Source organism: Oryctolagus cuniculus, chromosome 2 (genome assembly GCF_964237555.1).
Source record: "Oryctolagus cuniculus chromosome 2, mOryCun1.1, whole genome shotgun sequence".
NCBI classification, from domain to species: Eukaryota; Metazoa; Chordata; class Mammalia; order Lagomorpha; family Leporidae; genus Oryctolagus; species Oryctolagus cuniculus.
The window spans coordinates 116,307,968-116,323,803 of record NC_091433.1 but is presented as its reverse complement, the minus strand read 5'-3'; the positions used below and the strand labels follow the sequence as shown (position 1 = coordinate 116,323,803).

The following is a 15,836-nucleotide window of genomic DNA, read 5'->3' as shown; positions in this document are numbered from 1 at the left end:
GATCAGCACCACGTGCGCCTGCGCCTCCCGCGGCCATTTCACCCAGCAGCCCCCGCTCCAGCTTCGGCTCCGAGAGGCGCCTGCGCACCAGCCTCCCGAGCACTGTGGCTCCGCCCTCCAGCTGAGTACGCCTGAAACCGCACGTTCCCTTCCCTTCCCTCCCCCGCCGACGCTGCACCGCCCTCAGCCCTTTCCTGTGAGATTCTTCCGCCAAGTGGAAGGTCCATTTTCGGTCGACAGCCTGCGCACTTGAGCAATCCAATAGGCATTTACAGCCCTGAGCCTGGCCGTTCAGTCTTATTTGTGCGCCACAACAATTTTCCTCCGGGCCCCAAAGTTGATGCCCGATTTTGCGGGACTCTTTTGCGTGCCGCGAGGCAACAAATGGAAAGAATGGCCCTGTGGCGGAGGGATCTCTCGCTTACTCTGTGTACTTTAACCTAATGGGGGTCGCCCGAGAGTCGGAAGGGGGAGGGGAGAGGGAGGAGGCAGCCAAGGAATTGTTTTTTTCTCTCGCCCCGCCCCCGTCGGGCTGGCCAATGGCGATGGGCCGTCTCCCTAGGAGCCCCGCCCAGCTCCCAGGCCTCCGCCAATGAGCGGCGGCAGCGGCTCCGCGGGGGCGGGCCCGAGAGGCTGTGCGTGTCTTGTGAGAGCTCTTGAACCAAGTCAGAGCGAGAGTCGGCTGGGCGGCTGGAAACGGCGGCCGCCGCCGGTGACTCAGGGAGGCGGGAGGCGGGGTAAGCGCGCCGCGGCCTCGGCTGCGGGGAGAGAAGGGAGAAAAGGTGAAGGCGCCGGGCCGCGGCCCCGCGGGTCCAGCGGCCGCGTTGCAGGCCCGGGCGAGGCCGGGAAGCCGGGGCGGGGCGGCGGGACAAGTGCGGCTTCGCGGGCCGCCCGGGGCGGGGACCCCGCTGCGGGGAGAGGCCCTCTGCACTAGGGGGCCTCCTCACCTCTTCCGGGCTCGGGGACCAGCGGCTGAATAGCCGCCGAGCCGCAGATAATTCTCCCGGTGCTCCCCCTGCGTTTAGGCTGGAGGCTTTTTGGAAAAGCGAAACTTGGGAGAGCGAGGGTCACGCGGCGCCTGGGCCGGGGTGTGCGGTGGGGGTGGCAGCGGGGCGGGGGGCAGGGAGGCGCTGGCGGAGGAGGGGTCGGTTGCGAGGCCCGCCCGGGGTCGCGCGTCCCCGGCGCGGGGTTGGGACGGCTGCCCCGCGCCCCCGACTCTCCCAGGCCGCCCCCGCTGCATTTTGTGTGTGTGTGTGTGTATATGTGTATTTTTTTGTGTGTGTGCAGGGAGGCGCCCTTCCTGCAGGCGTGGAAACCATGGTGCTCACGCTCGGAGAAAGTTGGCCGGTCTTGGTGGGGAAGCGATTCCTCAGCCTGTCCGCGGCCGAGGGCAGCGAGGGCGGCCCCGACAGCTGGGACGTGGAGCGCGTCGCCGAGTGGCCCTGGCTGTCCGGGACCATTCGCGCTGTCTCGCACACCGACGTGACCAAGAAGGACCTGAAGGTAAAGCCGGCGGCCGGACGGTCCGCGGTTGCCGTGGCAACGCCGCCGCCAGCCCGCTCCTGCACCCGGCGGCCCGAAAGTTGGCCTCCGATGGGAGGGGGCGGTCAAGCAGACCCTGAGGGTCTTCGCGGTGGCTGCGTGGAGTGAGGTGCGCTCGGCCCCGGAGTTCTGGCTGCGCGCGTGTGATCGTGGGCCGAGGGTGGTTGAGACACGCCTCATTAACGCCGGCGCTGCGCCCCTCGGGGCTGGCCGAGGGGAGGGAGGGTCCTCGGGCGGGTGGCTGACGTCGGGAGTCGTTCCGGATCGAGGGTTCGTGATTGGAAGTGCTTTCACGTGGGTTTGTGTGTGTGCGCGCTGGATTTCCTCCTCCAACTTTTCTCTCCCCCCATCTCCATCTCTCCCTCTCTCTCCCTCTCTCTCCCCGTCTCTCACCTGCAGACCTGTTAATAGTGTGTGATCGTGGAGGGAGGGAGGAGCTTAGTTGAGCCTGGCCCGTGGGGTGCGTTTGTGTCCCTGTACGGTGGGTCAGGCAGGAGTGGGTTCCTGGTTGTGTGTGATGAGCCTGTGGGTGGGTGTGGGATGTGACCATATAAGGAGGCCCGGGGTGGAGCCGCCCCTTATATGGTGTCCTGGAGGAATGGCTTCCACTCCTGGCGCTGGGGGGAAGGGAGGAGGGAGGGGAATGGGAACAAGTGTGGACAGTGATTTGTAAAATCAGAATGACACTTGGAACCTTTGTCGGGCTTTTTTTTTTTTTTTCCAAAGTGGGATGAATCCTGATTGGACTCTCTAATAGAAGTGTTGGTGTGAAAGGATTGTCTGGGAACAACCAGTGGGAAAGCCATTGTACCAACAAAGACTCCTTTGTGCAAAAATAACTGAAAAAAGATCCCTAACAAAGACTCCGAAGTGGTGGTAACTTGAGGGAAGCTTATGGGGACCGAAGCTCTCTCCACCCTGAGTAACGCGCGTGGTTCTGTGTCTGGCCTGGCTCCTCCTGGAGAACTGTGCTCCCGATGAAGGAAGCAGGTTTTAGTGTTGGTGCTGAGCGTGGGTCGATTTCTGAGACATTGCCACTTCTGGTGTTTTCAGGGTGCCAGTGCGTTCCCACACCACCATTAGTCTGCAAAGGGCTGCGTGGCTGTAGGTGTGTTGTTGAGTTTCCGTTGTGTGCCCTGTCATGTTGAGAAGTAGGTGTGACCCGTGAGTGTTTGGCCACGTGCTAGGCGTCGTGCCCAGCGTGCTGTCAAGTGGTGACTGCTTCATTCTTGGAGCAGTGCTTTGGCAGTAGGCACTGATGTTGCCCCATTTTACAGAGCAGTGCATCATGCTTGGGGAAGGATCTTGTCCATGGTCACATACCTGGGAGTTGACATAGCCTGTGTTCTTTAATACATTTTTTTAAAGGATTTATTTATTCATTTGAAAGAGTTCCAGAGAGAGGGAGAGACAGAGAGATCTTCCTCCTGCTGGTTCACTCCCCAGATGACTGCAATGACAGGAGCTGGGGCCGATCTGAAGCCAGAAGCTTCTTTGGGGTCTCCCACGTGAGTGCAGAGGCCCAAGCACTTGGGCCATCTTCCACTGCTTTCCCAGGCACATCAGCAGGGAGCTGGATCAGAAGAAGTGGAGCAGCTGGGACTCAAACCAGTGCCCATATGAGATGCTGGCACCACAGGTGGTGGCTTTACCTGCTATGCCATAGTGCTGGCTCCATAGCCTGTGTTCTAACCAAGAAGTTACACTCCATAATGCTTATCATCAAAAGCCATGCTACAAAAGGACTCTTGGAAGCTTTGAGATTTGGCTTTTCTCCTCCTTCCACTCATTCTACCAACTCAGGTTGTGATGTTTATAAAGATAATACATTGTGCAAGGATAGCCAACCTATTTGCTTTAGGCTAGTAACTTTCCTACAGAAAGTGAACTTTGTGTACCAGATTTCAATCGTTGTGGTTTATTTCACCTGCCAGGTAAAATTTTCTCCACTGCATTTGTTTTTATCTGATATGAATGGAACCAAGATTTTGTTTAACTTTGCAGTCATTAGTTCTTTGGCAGATGTCAAGAAACTAGGTGTTCCCTTCCCTTGCCTTCCCTGGCAATGATTGAGGGACCTGTTGGGCTAGGCAGGCACTTTAGGAGGTGCTTACATGTATTCTTTTAAATCTCCATCTGGAGAAAAATATCTCCATTTTCAGAATGAAGAAATAGGTTTAGGAGAAAGAGTCCTGACCAGACTTGAACAATTGACAATTCAGGGGCAGGGCACTAAGCCACTGCTTAGGAAGCCGGCATCCCATACCAGGGTGCCAATTTGAGTCCTTGTTCCCACTTCCAGTCCGGCTCCCTGCTGATGGGTCCTGTGAAGCAGCAGATGCTGGCTCAAGTGCTTGGGACCCTGCCACCCACATGGAAGATCCAGATGGAGCTCCTGGCTTCTACCTGGCCCAAGCCCTGTCTGTCGTGGGCATTTGGGAGCGAACCAGCAGACAGAGATTGATACTTTTCTCTCTGTCTCTCTGTTTTGCTCTTTCAAGTAGATGAAAATAAATAAATCAACAAATAAGTAAATAAAATTAGTTACTTAGTGATGGAGGATTTGAATCCAGGTTTGGCGCTGTGTCTTGTCCACCACACTAAAGTGCCTAACATGGAAAGAACTAGGATTTCGATTCAAGAACAGTTTTGGTTGTGTTGGAGTTTTGCCTTGCTTGAAGACTTTAATGCTCGATCCTCATGTAAGCTGCAAATCTGCTTTACTCCTATTTCTCTTTTCTAATTATGATTTAACATTACATTCCTTAGTTGGATAGCAAATGAAGTGATTGGCTTAAGTTTAGGACTATGTTGTATTTAACAAAAAAAAAAGGGGGGGGGCTTCCCTGGTTAATTGTGGATGATATTAACGAGGCCAAGGTTAGTTAACTTTGTTTCACCTAAGGAGAGACTTTAACTTTGTTTCACCGAGAGAGAGATTTTGTAGCAAAGTTACTTAGATGACAAGAAGACAATGTGTGTAGTAGTTAGAGAAAGAAGCTACAGTGAAGTTATAATAAGTAATAGTGATCACATGGTTGCTATGTAGTAAGCAATGTATTTAGTCCTAACAAATATCCTAGATGTTAAAATAGACTTTTTAGTGCCAGCAATTGAAGTTTGAAGAAGTTAAATAACTTGCCAAAGTTTGTCTCCAAACCTTAACTGGGCCTTAATACTCAGAGTAAGATTGGAGCATGTTATTTTGCTGGCGTCTGTATTTCTAGCACTTAGAAACCATGGTTTGGCATGTTATATATTCAGATATTTAAATGAATAAATAAAGGAATCATAAAATTATTCGTGGGGCCAGTGCTGTGGTGTAGTGGGTAAAGTCGCTGCCTGCAGTGCTGGCATCCCATATGGGCACCAATTCTGGTCCCGGCTGCTCCACTTCCGATCCAGCTCTCTGCTATGGCCTGGAAGAGCAGTAGAAGATGGCCCAAGTCCTTGGGCCTCTCTGGAGACCCAGAGGAAGCTCCTGGCTCCTGTCTTCAACACAGCTCCAGCCCCAGCCATTGCAGTCATTTAGGGAGTGAGCGAGCGGATGGAAGACTGTCTCTGTCTCTATACCCTGCCTTTCAAATAATTAAGTAAATCTTTAAAACTTATTGACTATGGAGAAACAGTTTAGAAAAATCTGGTGGGGCAGTGGTGTTCTCTACATCTGGAATAACAAATAGAACTTCTTTTAATCTTAACTTTTATCCTACTCTTGAATGTGAAGCAAGTTGCTTTCTGCCAGCCTTTGTTCACATAATTATGCATGCTGGGAATAGTTTCCTTCCCTCACTTGTTTATCTAGGTCTTTCACTTCCCTTAAACCTACCTTTTCCTCAAGTCTTCTGCCCCTTCTTGGTGCTTGATTAGTTCTTGCCATCTCTCTTGCCATCTCTCTGTACCGTTTCCTGCTGTAGACAGCAATTAGGTGCCTTGACCAATGCCCAACTTTTCATCTTTGGGTACAACTAGGAGTTAAATGTGAATTCTGCTGTCAGAAACTCCTAGCACAGTGTATTCAAACTGTTTACCCCTTTACAATTGAAATTAGGCTCTAGGAATTTGCACAAGTATTTACTTGTAAGGAGACATAAGTAGGAACATAATTGATTTTCATAATTTGTGGAGTAGTAAAATAAAGGGTATTGTGCATTGTAGTGGTAGACATACAGTCGGTATCTATTAAAGATTCTTGATTAGAGGTGGGCAGTTGGGATACTACATCCCTTGCATCAGAGTGCCTGGGTTCCAGTCCTGCCTTTGCTACTGATTCCAGCTTCCTATGAATTTACACCCAGAGAAGGAGCAAGAGATGGCTTAAGTAGTTGGGTGGTCCCTGCCACCTGTGCGAGAGACTTGGGTTGAGTTTCTGGCTCTTGGCTTCCAGCCCCAACCATTGCAGGCATTTGGGGAGGGAACCAGCAGGTGGTAACTCTGTATCTCTCTTCCCACCTCTCAAATACAATAAAGTTTAAAAAACCAAAATCCTTCTTGACTATAAACTATGACATTTTCTTTTCCTCCTTTTAAACCTGGAAGCATTTTCTTTGGCTTTTCCAATAGTTTTCATAATCATATACTTAGGTAAGATGAATGTATGCTAAAAGTGGGAGGTTTTAGAATTGATATAATTTATGTATCATGAAGAGATTTTGTGTTGGAAAAATAAGCTTGAGATAATTTGAAATATCCAACATCTGGTCAAAAAAAATTTTTTTAAGGATTTTGTTTTTTTGACAGTTACAGGCAGAGTGAGAGACAGAGAAAAGTCTACCATTTGCTGGTTCACTCCCCAAATGGCCACAACACCTGGAGCTGGGCCAATCCGAAGCCAGGAGCCTCTTCTGGTCTCCCCCGTGGGTGCAGGGGCACAAGCACTTGGACTGTCTTCCACTACTTTCTCAGGCCATTAGCAGAGGGTTGCATCAGTAGTGGGGCTGTTGGGACAAGAACCAGCACTCATGGGAAGCAAGTGTATGCTAAGCCTACTATGTTACAGTGCCGGCCCCTTTTCAAAATACTTGGTGGGCTAATAAGGTACACATTTACAAAATTCTCCCTTTATAGTAAATTTGGATTTATAGCTAGTGAATCATAATTACTCTATCAGCATAATCTGTCAGCATAAATAACATCCCTGGGGCCTGTGTTGTGGTACAGCAGGTTAAGCCACTGCCTGTGACCCCGGCATCCCAGCTGGTTTGGGTCCCAGCTGCTCCACTTCTGATGCAGCTCCCTGTTTTTTTTTTTTTTTTTTTTTTTTTTTTTTTTTTTTTTTTTTTACAGGCAGAGTGGACAGTGAGAGAGAGAGACAGAGAGAAAGGTCTTCCTTTGCCGTTGGTTCACCCTCCAATGGCCGCCGCGGCCAGCGCGCTGCGGCCGGCGCACCGCGCTGATCCGATGGCAGGAGCCAGGAGCCAGGTGCTTTTCCTGGTCTCCCATGGGGTGCAGGCCCAAGCACCTGGGCCATCCTCCACTGCACTCCCTGGCCACAGCAGAGGGCTGGCCTGGAAGAGGGGCAACCGGGACAGAATCCAGCGCCCCGACCGGGACTAGAACCCGGTGTGCCGGCGCCGCTAGGCGGAGGATTAGCCTAGTGAGCCGCGGCGCCGGCCATGATGCAGCTCCCTGTTAATGTGTCTGGGAAAACAGCAGAAGATGGTTCAAATGCTTGGACCCCTGCACACACGTTGGGGACCCAGATGGAGTTTCTAGCTCCTGGCTTCAACCTCTCCCCAACTCCAGCTGTTGTGATCATTTGGAGGGAGATCGAGTGGATGGAAGCTCGCGCTCTCTCTCTCTCTCTCTCTCTCTCTCTCTCTCTCCCTCCCTTTCCAGTAAATGAATAGCATCCCTTTGTGTGCCAAGGTAGTATGGGGAAAAGAGCACAGTGGAAACTAGCTGTGCTTACTGGCTTACCTGGGCTTGGTCAAGTCACTTTAGTTCCCCCTGGATTTGTTGTCTTGTAGACCTTCCTACAGAAGTGGCTTTTGGAGGAATTGGGTATGTTCTTACGTTTTGAACCTCAGACTTCAAGCACAAATAAAAGATATGCATGATACTGATTGGAAACTTCTGAAAGAATGTTGGAGGAAGCTTACAACTTGTTACTTTTTTATTTTTTTTCAAAGATTTATTTGATGGGGTCGGTGCTGTGGCACAGTGGGTTAACACCCTGGCCTGAAGCACCAGCATCCCATATAGGCACCGGTTTGAGATCCAATTGCCCCACTTCCAATCTAGCTCTCTGCTGTGGCCTGAGAAAGCAGAGGAAGATGGCCCAAGTCCTTGGGCCCCTGCACCTGCGTGGGAGACCTGGAAGAAGCTCTTGGCTCCTGGCTTTATAGGCACAGCTCCAGCCATTGCAGCCAGTTGGGGAGTGAACCATCAGATGGAAGACCTCTCTCTCTCTCTCTCTCTCTCTCTCTCTCTCGCATGTGTGTGCGCGCGCGCTCTCTCTCTCTGCCTCCCCTCTCTCTGTGTAACTCTGAAATTATTTGAAAGAGTTACAGAGAGAGGTAGAGACAGAGAGAGAGGTCTTCCATCTGCTGGTTCACTCCCCAAATGGCTGCAACGGCTAGAGCTGAGCTGATCAGGAGCCAGAAGTTTCTTCCAGGTCTCCCATGTATGTACAGGGGCCCATGGACTTGGGCCATCCTCTGCTGCTTTTCTAGCTGCATTAGCAGGAGCTGGATTGGAAGAGGAGAAGCCAGGACTCAAACCAGAGCCTTTATGGGGTTCCAGCACTGCAGGCCAAGGCTTTAAACCACTGTGCCACAGTGCTGTCCCCACATGAAGTATTTTTTAAGAGCAATTTTTTTTCCAGAGGTTGAGGTTATGGCACAACAGGTTAAGCTGCCACTTGTGATGCCAGCATATCTGGTGGTGAGTCGTGGCTGCTCTGCTTCTGATCTGACTTCTGCTAATGTGCCTGGGAATTCAGATCCGCATCTGCCTGAGCCCCTGCCACCTGTTCCTGGATCATAGTTTCAGCCTGGCTGTGGTGGCCATTGGGGAGTGAACCAGCAGATGGAAGATCCATCTGTCTCATTCTGACTTAAGATAAATGAATGAATTCATGTACTTTTTTCCAAATGAAAGTTACCTGTGGATTTTTGATCAACACAACATACTATTTGATAGTCATAAGCTTAATTGTTTTAAGAGGAGCTAAACATCCTACCTGGCCCCACAAATCACTCAAAAATTGGTGTAGTCTAACTTAAGCTTTAGATCAGGAGTGGGGAATCATTCCATCTGGCCCCGCCAAGGCAACCGCAGGTGAGACTCGAAATTCTGTAAATCTGTAGCAGACTAATTTTTAGGTGATAATTTTGTTCAGCCCACCAATGATGTTATAAATAACCAAATGTCCCTTGGTAGGAAAAAGATCCCCCCACTCTTTAGATAATGATCTGGTAAGAAATGTGATATTGCTTAAATTTTGGCAAATTACTTAAGATCTTAATTCCTCACTTTTTATGCTGAGTAGATATTGCATAGTTATGTGGAAGACCCTCTCTCCTTTGCTCCTAATTTAAGAAGTGATAGCTCTGATAAGATTTAAATATTTCTGGAGGTCTTAAAACTCTAATTGCCTCACTGGATACTTTATATACAATGCCTTTTTTTTTTATTTTTATTTTTTTTGACAGGCAGAGTGGACAGTGAGAGAGAGACAGAGAGAAAGGTCTTCCTTTGCCGTTGGTTCACCCTCCAATGGCCGCCGGGGCCGGCGCGCTGCGGCCGGCGCACCGCGCTGATCCGATGGCAGGAGCCAGGTGCTTCTCCTGGTCTCCCATGGGGTGCAGGGCCCAAGCACTTGGGCCATCCTCCACTGCCCTCCCTGGCCACAGCAGAGAGCTGGCCTGGAAGAGGGGCAACTGGGACAGAATCTGGCGCCCCGACCGGGACTAGAACCCGGTGTGCCGGCGGCGCAAGGCGGAGGATTAGCCTAGTGAGCCGCGGCGCCGGCCTATACAATGCCTTTTAAAATCTCCAGCAGTTCCATGACAGGGAGGTGTTAATTGCCTTCATTTTGAAGCTAGTAAACAGGGTTCCAACAGCTTGGACTTAAGCAAGGGTTCTTCAACTGGGGTGCAGATTAACTGATTTCCTTTCTAACCTTAGGTATTTTTAAATGAGTATAGTAACTCATTTTAAGAAAGCATAAATATAGCCGAGATTTAAGCCATGATCTGATTCTGAAATTTGTGGTGCTCAGTTCCTCTGAGAGCACGTTTCTGACAAGCGGGAAAGCTGGCCCTGAAGCTAGGTGGAGGTGGAGATTGTTGTGGCAGGAACTACTGGGCAGTCTCGAGGAGAGTGGAGCACGTGGATTCTGTGGCCAGCAAACAGGAAGATGGGCAGACTACTACACACCTCCATGAAGGACTCGTTGATTGGCTGCGGTGATAGAACATGTCTAACCATGGAGACAGTGTATGGGTCCTTGTCCCATAGGTGTTTACCTATTGCATTTATTCCAGTTTGGAAAGTACTCAGTAGTAACTGCAAAAGCTTTCCATACTGAGAAGACCAGCTTCCTAGCAAAGTTGCCTAGGACATTAGGGATGTACGCATAGCGTGTGTCTTAAATTTCACTGATTTTAAAGAACTACTCTGACAGGAAGGTTCAGGATTGGGGTTAGTGGTATATCAGTTGGAAACTTAACTGTTTCATAAATGGATGAGAGAAACAGAAGGTAGAGGAGCTTAACCAAAGAGAAATGTTTTCTTTTATTCATTCTAACAAGTATTTGAATACTGATTAGGGACTGTATGCCAATGATAACCAAAAGCAGACACAGAATTTGACATATTAGTACTTATGTGTCAATCAGTTAACCACAAATAAATTATAGATAAGTGAAGGGAAGGGAAAGTGCAAAGCTTCGGGTAGAGTTAACAACGGAACATCTCTTGGGAGAGAGAGAGGCTCTTCAGTGGGCGAAGGCTTGTTTGAGGAAAGGATTCTCAAATTGTGTTTCAACAAGTGAATGCAGTTTAACCAGTTAGTAAACTAAAGGTTGAAAGAGGGATGTGGGTGACATTTGTGAAATCACGCATGTTTGATAAATGATAGATTTATTGACTAATTCTGGAAACCCAAAATGAGAGGCCTCTTTAGTTAGAGGAAAAACTTTAAATATTGATTTTTCACATTATATATAGAAGAAGTTTATTGTAATTGTTAAAATACAAAAAAATGTTTAAGAAGATCTAGAATGAGTTAAGGGTTCCCATATTCATCAAGGGTCTTCGGGTGTTTTGGCACATGACCTTCCAGGTTTTGTGAACAGTTCCTACTTCTGGATCACTGCCAGAGACCTATTTTAGACTGATTTTTTTTTTTGAATGTTGTAAAATATTTATACAAGTGGTAAGCATTAGAGTTAATAGGTAGTTCTGAAGCAGAAATAACAGAATTACTTGGAAAATAATATTTCAAAGGCAGTCTCAGTTTCATATAAGCAGCTAGAAGCACCTCTGGAAAACTTGGGTCCATTTAGTAAGTGACCAAGGAGTTTTAGACTCCAAACTCTGAGGTAAATGTCCCAGCTTATGCGATTGAATGGGGTAGTAAGAATGTGCTGTAGATTGGGCCTTCGCTAAGTCCTGCTGATACCAGAGGAGTCCAAAAGCAGGGGGTGGGTCGTGGTGATGGAGTCATCTTAAACCCACGTGGCAGTGGCAGTGGAGAAATACAATGCAGTGTGAGGAGTGCTTCTTTTGGTTTCAGATTTGCATCTTCCAGTTCTAAAAGTTTACTGTCTAATTAACGTGTGTAAAAACCTCTTGATGTGGGTTAGTTTCTGAGCTTCCCAGAGGTTACTTTGAGGATAGAAACTGGACCATCTGCATCCCAAAGTTAGGGAGCCAAAGCTTGGTCCATGTTTTGTTATTTTATTTTGGTCTGTGAAGTAAAGTAAGGAAGCTGAAGTGGGTAGCAGATCCAGGTAAGAGGTTCAAGTAGAATAATGAAGGTGTAACTCAGCTTGGGTATTTGTAATGTTTACGTTTGTTAATTGAATACAGTATTTTTAATTTTATTTGTCTAGGTGTGTGTAGAGTTTGATGGAGAAACTTGGAGAAAGAGAAGATGGATTGAAGTCTACAGTCTTCTGAGGAGAGCATTTTTAGTAGAACATAACTTGGTTTTGGCTGAAAGAAAGTCACCTGGGATTTCTGAACAAATTGTTCAGTGGCCTGCAATAGTGAGTAAAGCTAAGGCTTTGTAGAACCCATGAGAAGAGAACATATCTTCCATTTGTAGTGAAACAGGAACCAGTCATATGTTAGGGCTGTATTTGGCCCTCTGGGGAATGATAGTCTAGATGTGTAACAGTGTGGAAGAGTCAGGAGGGCATCTATTGGACAGCTATTTGGCGTAATGGGTAAGAAACCCAGGTCCCAAAGTGGGGTGCCTGGGGTCAATCCCCTGCGCCAACTCTCAATTCCAGTTTCCTGTTAATGCAGACACTAGGAGGTAGCAGGTGATGGTCTTAGTGGTTGGATTTGTGACACCCGCTTGGGAGACCTGGACTGTGTTCTGGCTCTGGCCTTGGCCCCAGCCAGGCCATTGCGGGCATTTGAGGAGTGAACCATCATGTGGGGGAGCATATGCTATCTCTTTCTGTGCCCCAAGCATGTGGGGGAGTGCTCTCTCTCTCACTTTCTCATGTGTGCACATGTGTGCATTTTAAAGAACATCTAGGATCTTACTCCAGCCCTGTAAGAGTTCTGTAACTCTGGGCTGGTCCTTTGGCTGTCCTGGGCCTTACTTTCTTCACTTGAAAAATGGGGATGGAAGTAATAAGGGGAACATGCATATAGGTCAGAGGTCAGAAACTGACAGCATTGCAAACTCAGATCTGTTTGATTTGATTCTCACAGTGTTGTTTTAAGAAAATTTGAATTAGTTGCCTGCCTTTAACCACGTGGAAAGTACCTCTAAAAATTTAGATTTCCAATATCTCCTGAAAAAAACTGCAGGAAAAGGCAGCAGTGGGGCCTTGTGGCAGTTGCTTATGGGAGCAGTAGACTGGGGCTGAGTAGTAGCTGTTGGCTTGCCCCTTGTAAGAGTTTCCAGTGTTGGCAGTTCCCCTGCCTCTAAAGATACCGTAAGTCAGTATGTGATGGTGCTGTATCCACTTTTTAAGTCTGGTACAGTTAGAGTAAGAGAGTGCCCATTGTGTCTGGAAAGGAAAGTGTAGGCTTTATGGGACCCGGGCTGGAGCTGAGAGAAGAGGGTCTGATTTGGATGGTGGGAGAGACTGGGAGGATGATAGAAGACTGACCAGATTGTGAAGGGCTTTGCATGTGGTGCTGGCAATGTGGAGATTTTGCCAGAGTGAAGAGCAGCTAGAGACTTTGGAATGATGTGGGGTTGTGATTCAAGCTGTGTTTTATTATTTCTTTTCTTGCAAATGTTAAGAATTTGCTAAAAGCATGGCCTTATCTTAAAAAATATACATTTGCAACAATTTTTCTTTAGCATATTTTTTGGGAAACAATGAATTTGTTATTAGACCTATGTGCTAATAAGTCCCAAATGTATCTGGTTTAAGTTACTGGAATTGAATAAAAATTGTATGATCTTATGGCTGCATAAATATTTCTTATGAGATTCAGTCAATACAAAAACTTAATGGCTTTATCACTTTGTGTGTAAAATTGCCAGTTCTGGTTTTCAGAATTATACTGACAACAGTTTGAGGCCCAAACATTTTCTTTTGTTTTAGGTGTACAGATCTCTATTGGACAAAGCTGGTTTGGGATCCATAACTTCTGTTCGCTTTCTAGGAGATCAACAAAGAGTATTTCTTTCTAAAGACCTTTTGAAGCCTATCCAGGTAAAATAGAATAAGTATTAAATCATAAGAATAGAAATACAAACACTTTTAACTTCTCTAGTGAGACAAGAACCTGTCCCCTAAGCTGTTGATGGTTAGATATGATCTCTCAGTGTCAGTCATTGGATTTCACGCTGTCCCTTTGGGTTTGAAAGGACAAGGCTACTAGAGTTAATGGTGTGTGAAAATGGTTTCAAAAAGTTGATTGCATCAACATATGATACGTATGCATGCATACATGCAAGGACACTTCAAAAAGTTTATAGTAAAATGAAATTGAGAGTTTCAGAGCCAGCATTGTGGTATGGTGGGTTAAGCTACTGCCTACAATGCCAGCATCCCATATTGGGGTGGGTTTGAGTCCCAGCTGCTCCGCTTCCAATCCAGCTCTCTGCTAATACCCTTGGGAAGGCAGTGGAAGGTGGCCCAAGTACTTGGACCCCTGCCACTCACGTGGGAGACCCACGTGGAGTTCCAGGCTCCTGGCTTTGGCCTGGTCCAGCCCCTGATATTGGTGTCATTTGGAGAGGGAACCAGCATATGCAAGATATTTTTCTCCCTCTTGTCACTCTGCCTTTCCAATAAATAAACATAAATCTTTAAATAAGATGGCACCAGTGTTGCAGCACAGCAGGTGAAGCCACCACCCACAATGCCAGCATCCCATATCAGAGCAGGTTTGAGTCCCCACTGCCCTGCTTCTGATCCAGCTTCCTGCTGATGCACCTGGAAAGGCAGCAGAAGATGGCCCAAGTGCTTGGGCTCCTGCCACCCATGTGGGAGACCTGCATGGAGTAACAGGATCCTGCCTTCAGCCTGGTCCAGTCCTGACTCTTGTGGCCATTTGAGGAGTGAACCAGCAGAAGGAAGATCTCTTTCTGTCTCTCCCCTTTCTCTCTGTCACTCTGCCTTCCAAATAAATAAATACATAAATAAATCCTTTTTGCTTGTTTTTAAAATGACACTGTCGTACAAGAGAATATGATTTTTAAAAAGTTCTTTTTGGAGCAACATTTTGAAATTCATGCATAATTTTATAGTAGACATTTTTCCATGAACAACTTTTTTTAAAAGGTTTGTTTGTTTGTTTGTTTATTTGAAAGGCAGAGTTACAGAGAGAAGCAGAGATAGAGGTATTCCATCCGCTGGTTCACTCTGCAGATAGCCACAACAGCTGGAGCTGGGCCAATCCAAAGCCAGGAGTCAGGAGCTTCTTCCAGATCTCTCACAGGGTGCAGGGGCCCAAGGATTTGGGCCATCTTCTACTGCTTTCCCAGGCCATAGCAGAGAGCTGGATCAGAAGTGGAGCAGCCAGGACTTGAACCAGTGCACATGTGGGATGCTGGTGCTGCAGGCGGTAGCTTTACCCGTTATGTCACAGCACCTGCCCCCCATGAACTTCTTGAATACCCTTTGTACATACAGTTAGTCCTCATTATTCACAGATGTTTGTGAATTTGCCTACTTGCTAAAAAATATTTGTAACTCCTACATACTCGAGGTTATTTATAGATCACAGACATGTGCAGAGTGGTGAACAGTCTGATTTGCCTAATGTAGGTTCCCAGCCAAGGTCAAATAAGTGACATGCTGATGTTTTACCTTCTTTCAGTTCTCATACTGTGAAAAGTGCCCTTTTTATTGCAGTATATGTAGAGCCACATTATGCCATGTGTGTTTGTGTGTGTTATCTCACCGTTTTGCATAGTGGTTAAGAAGCCATTTGGGATGCTCACATCCCATGTTGGAGAGCCTGGTTGAATTCTCTCTCCAGCTGACTGCTTGTGTATACTCTGGGAAGCAGCAGATCTTGGGCTGCTACTTGGATTACTGCCACCCACATGGGAGACGTGGGTTGGGTTCAGGGCTCCTAACTTTGGTCTGGCCCAGACCTGACTATTGTGAGCATTTGGGGATGAGCCAATAGGTGGAAGATCTCTCTGTCCGCCTTTCAGATAAAAATCAGGAAGAAAAAGAAATGGTCTTCAAGGGGTAGAGCGATTGGCCTAGCAGTTAAATTGTTCCACGTCCCAGTACCTGGGTTTAATATCCAGCTCTCCTCCTGATTGCAGCTTCCTGCTAATGCAGACCCTGTGAGGCAGTGCTGGTGCCCCCAGTAACTGGGTTCTTGCCGCTCACATAGGAGAGGTGGGTTGTGTTCTAGCTCCCAGCGTTGGTCTCTGGACTGTTGTGGGCAGTTGAAGAGTGAACCCACAAATGGGAGCATTCTTTCTCTTTGTCTCTCACTGTCTGTCTTTTAAATTAAAAAGAAAAAAAAAAATGACCCTCTCAAGTAGTGCTGAAGTGCTTTTATCTGAGTTTCCTTAGCAGAAGGAGCCTGTGATATGTCTCAAGGAAACACATGTGTTAAATAACTTGATTTAGCTAGAGTACTCTCAGCCATGAGTTTGAGGTTAACAGATCAGCAATGTGCATTAT

At 47.5% G+C, this 15,836-nt stretch overlaps 1 protein-coding gene across 3 annotated transcripts in view; it reads left to right on the top strand.

Annotated features, from left to right (window-relative positions):
- Positions 1-616: 616 nt before the first annotated feature.
- Positions 617-15,836, top strand: part of KDM3A (lysine demethylase 3A) — a 57,824-nt gene continuing 42,604 nt past the window's right edge. For 2 of the 3 annotated variants that reach the window (XM_051836602.2, XM_008254152.4), the window contains exons 1-4: positions 617-737; positions 1,288-1,503; positions 11,604-11,759; positions 13,287-13,397. In XM_051836602.2, coding sequence (XP_051692562.2) covers positions 1,318-1,503; positions 11,604-11,759; positions 13,287-13,397 — 453 coding nt within the window. In that variant the 5' untranslated portion in view covers positions 617-737; positions 1,288-1,317. Of the gene's footprint in view, positions 783-1,287; positions 1,504-11,603; positions 11,760-13,286; positions 13,398-15,836 lie in introns of all 3 variants that reach the window. The other variant, XM_051836598.2, reaches the window with a different exon arrangement.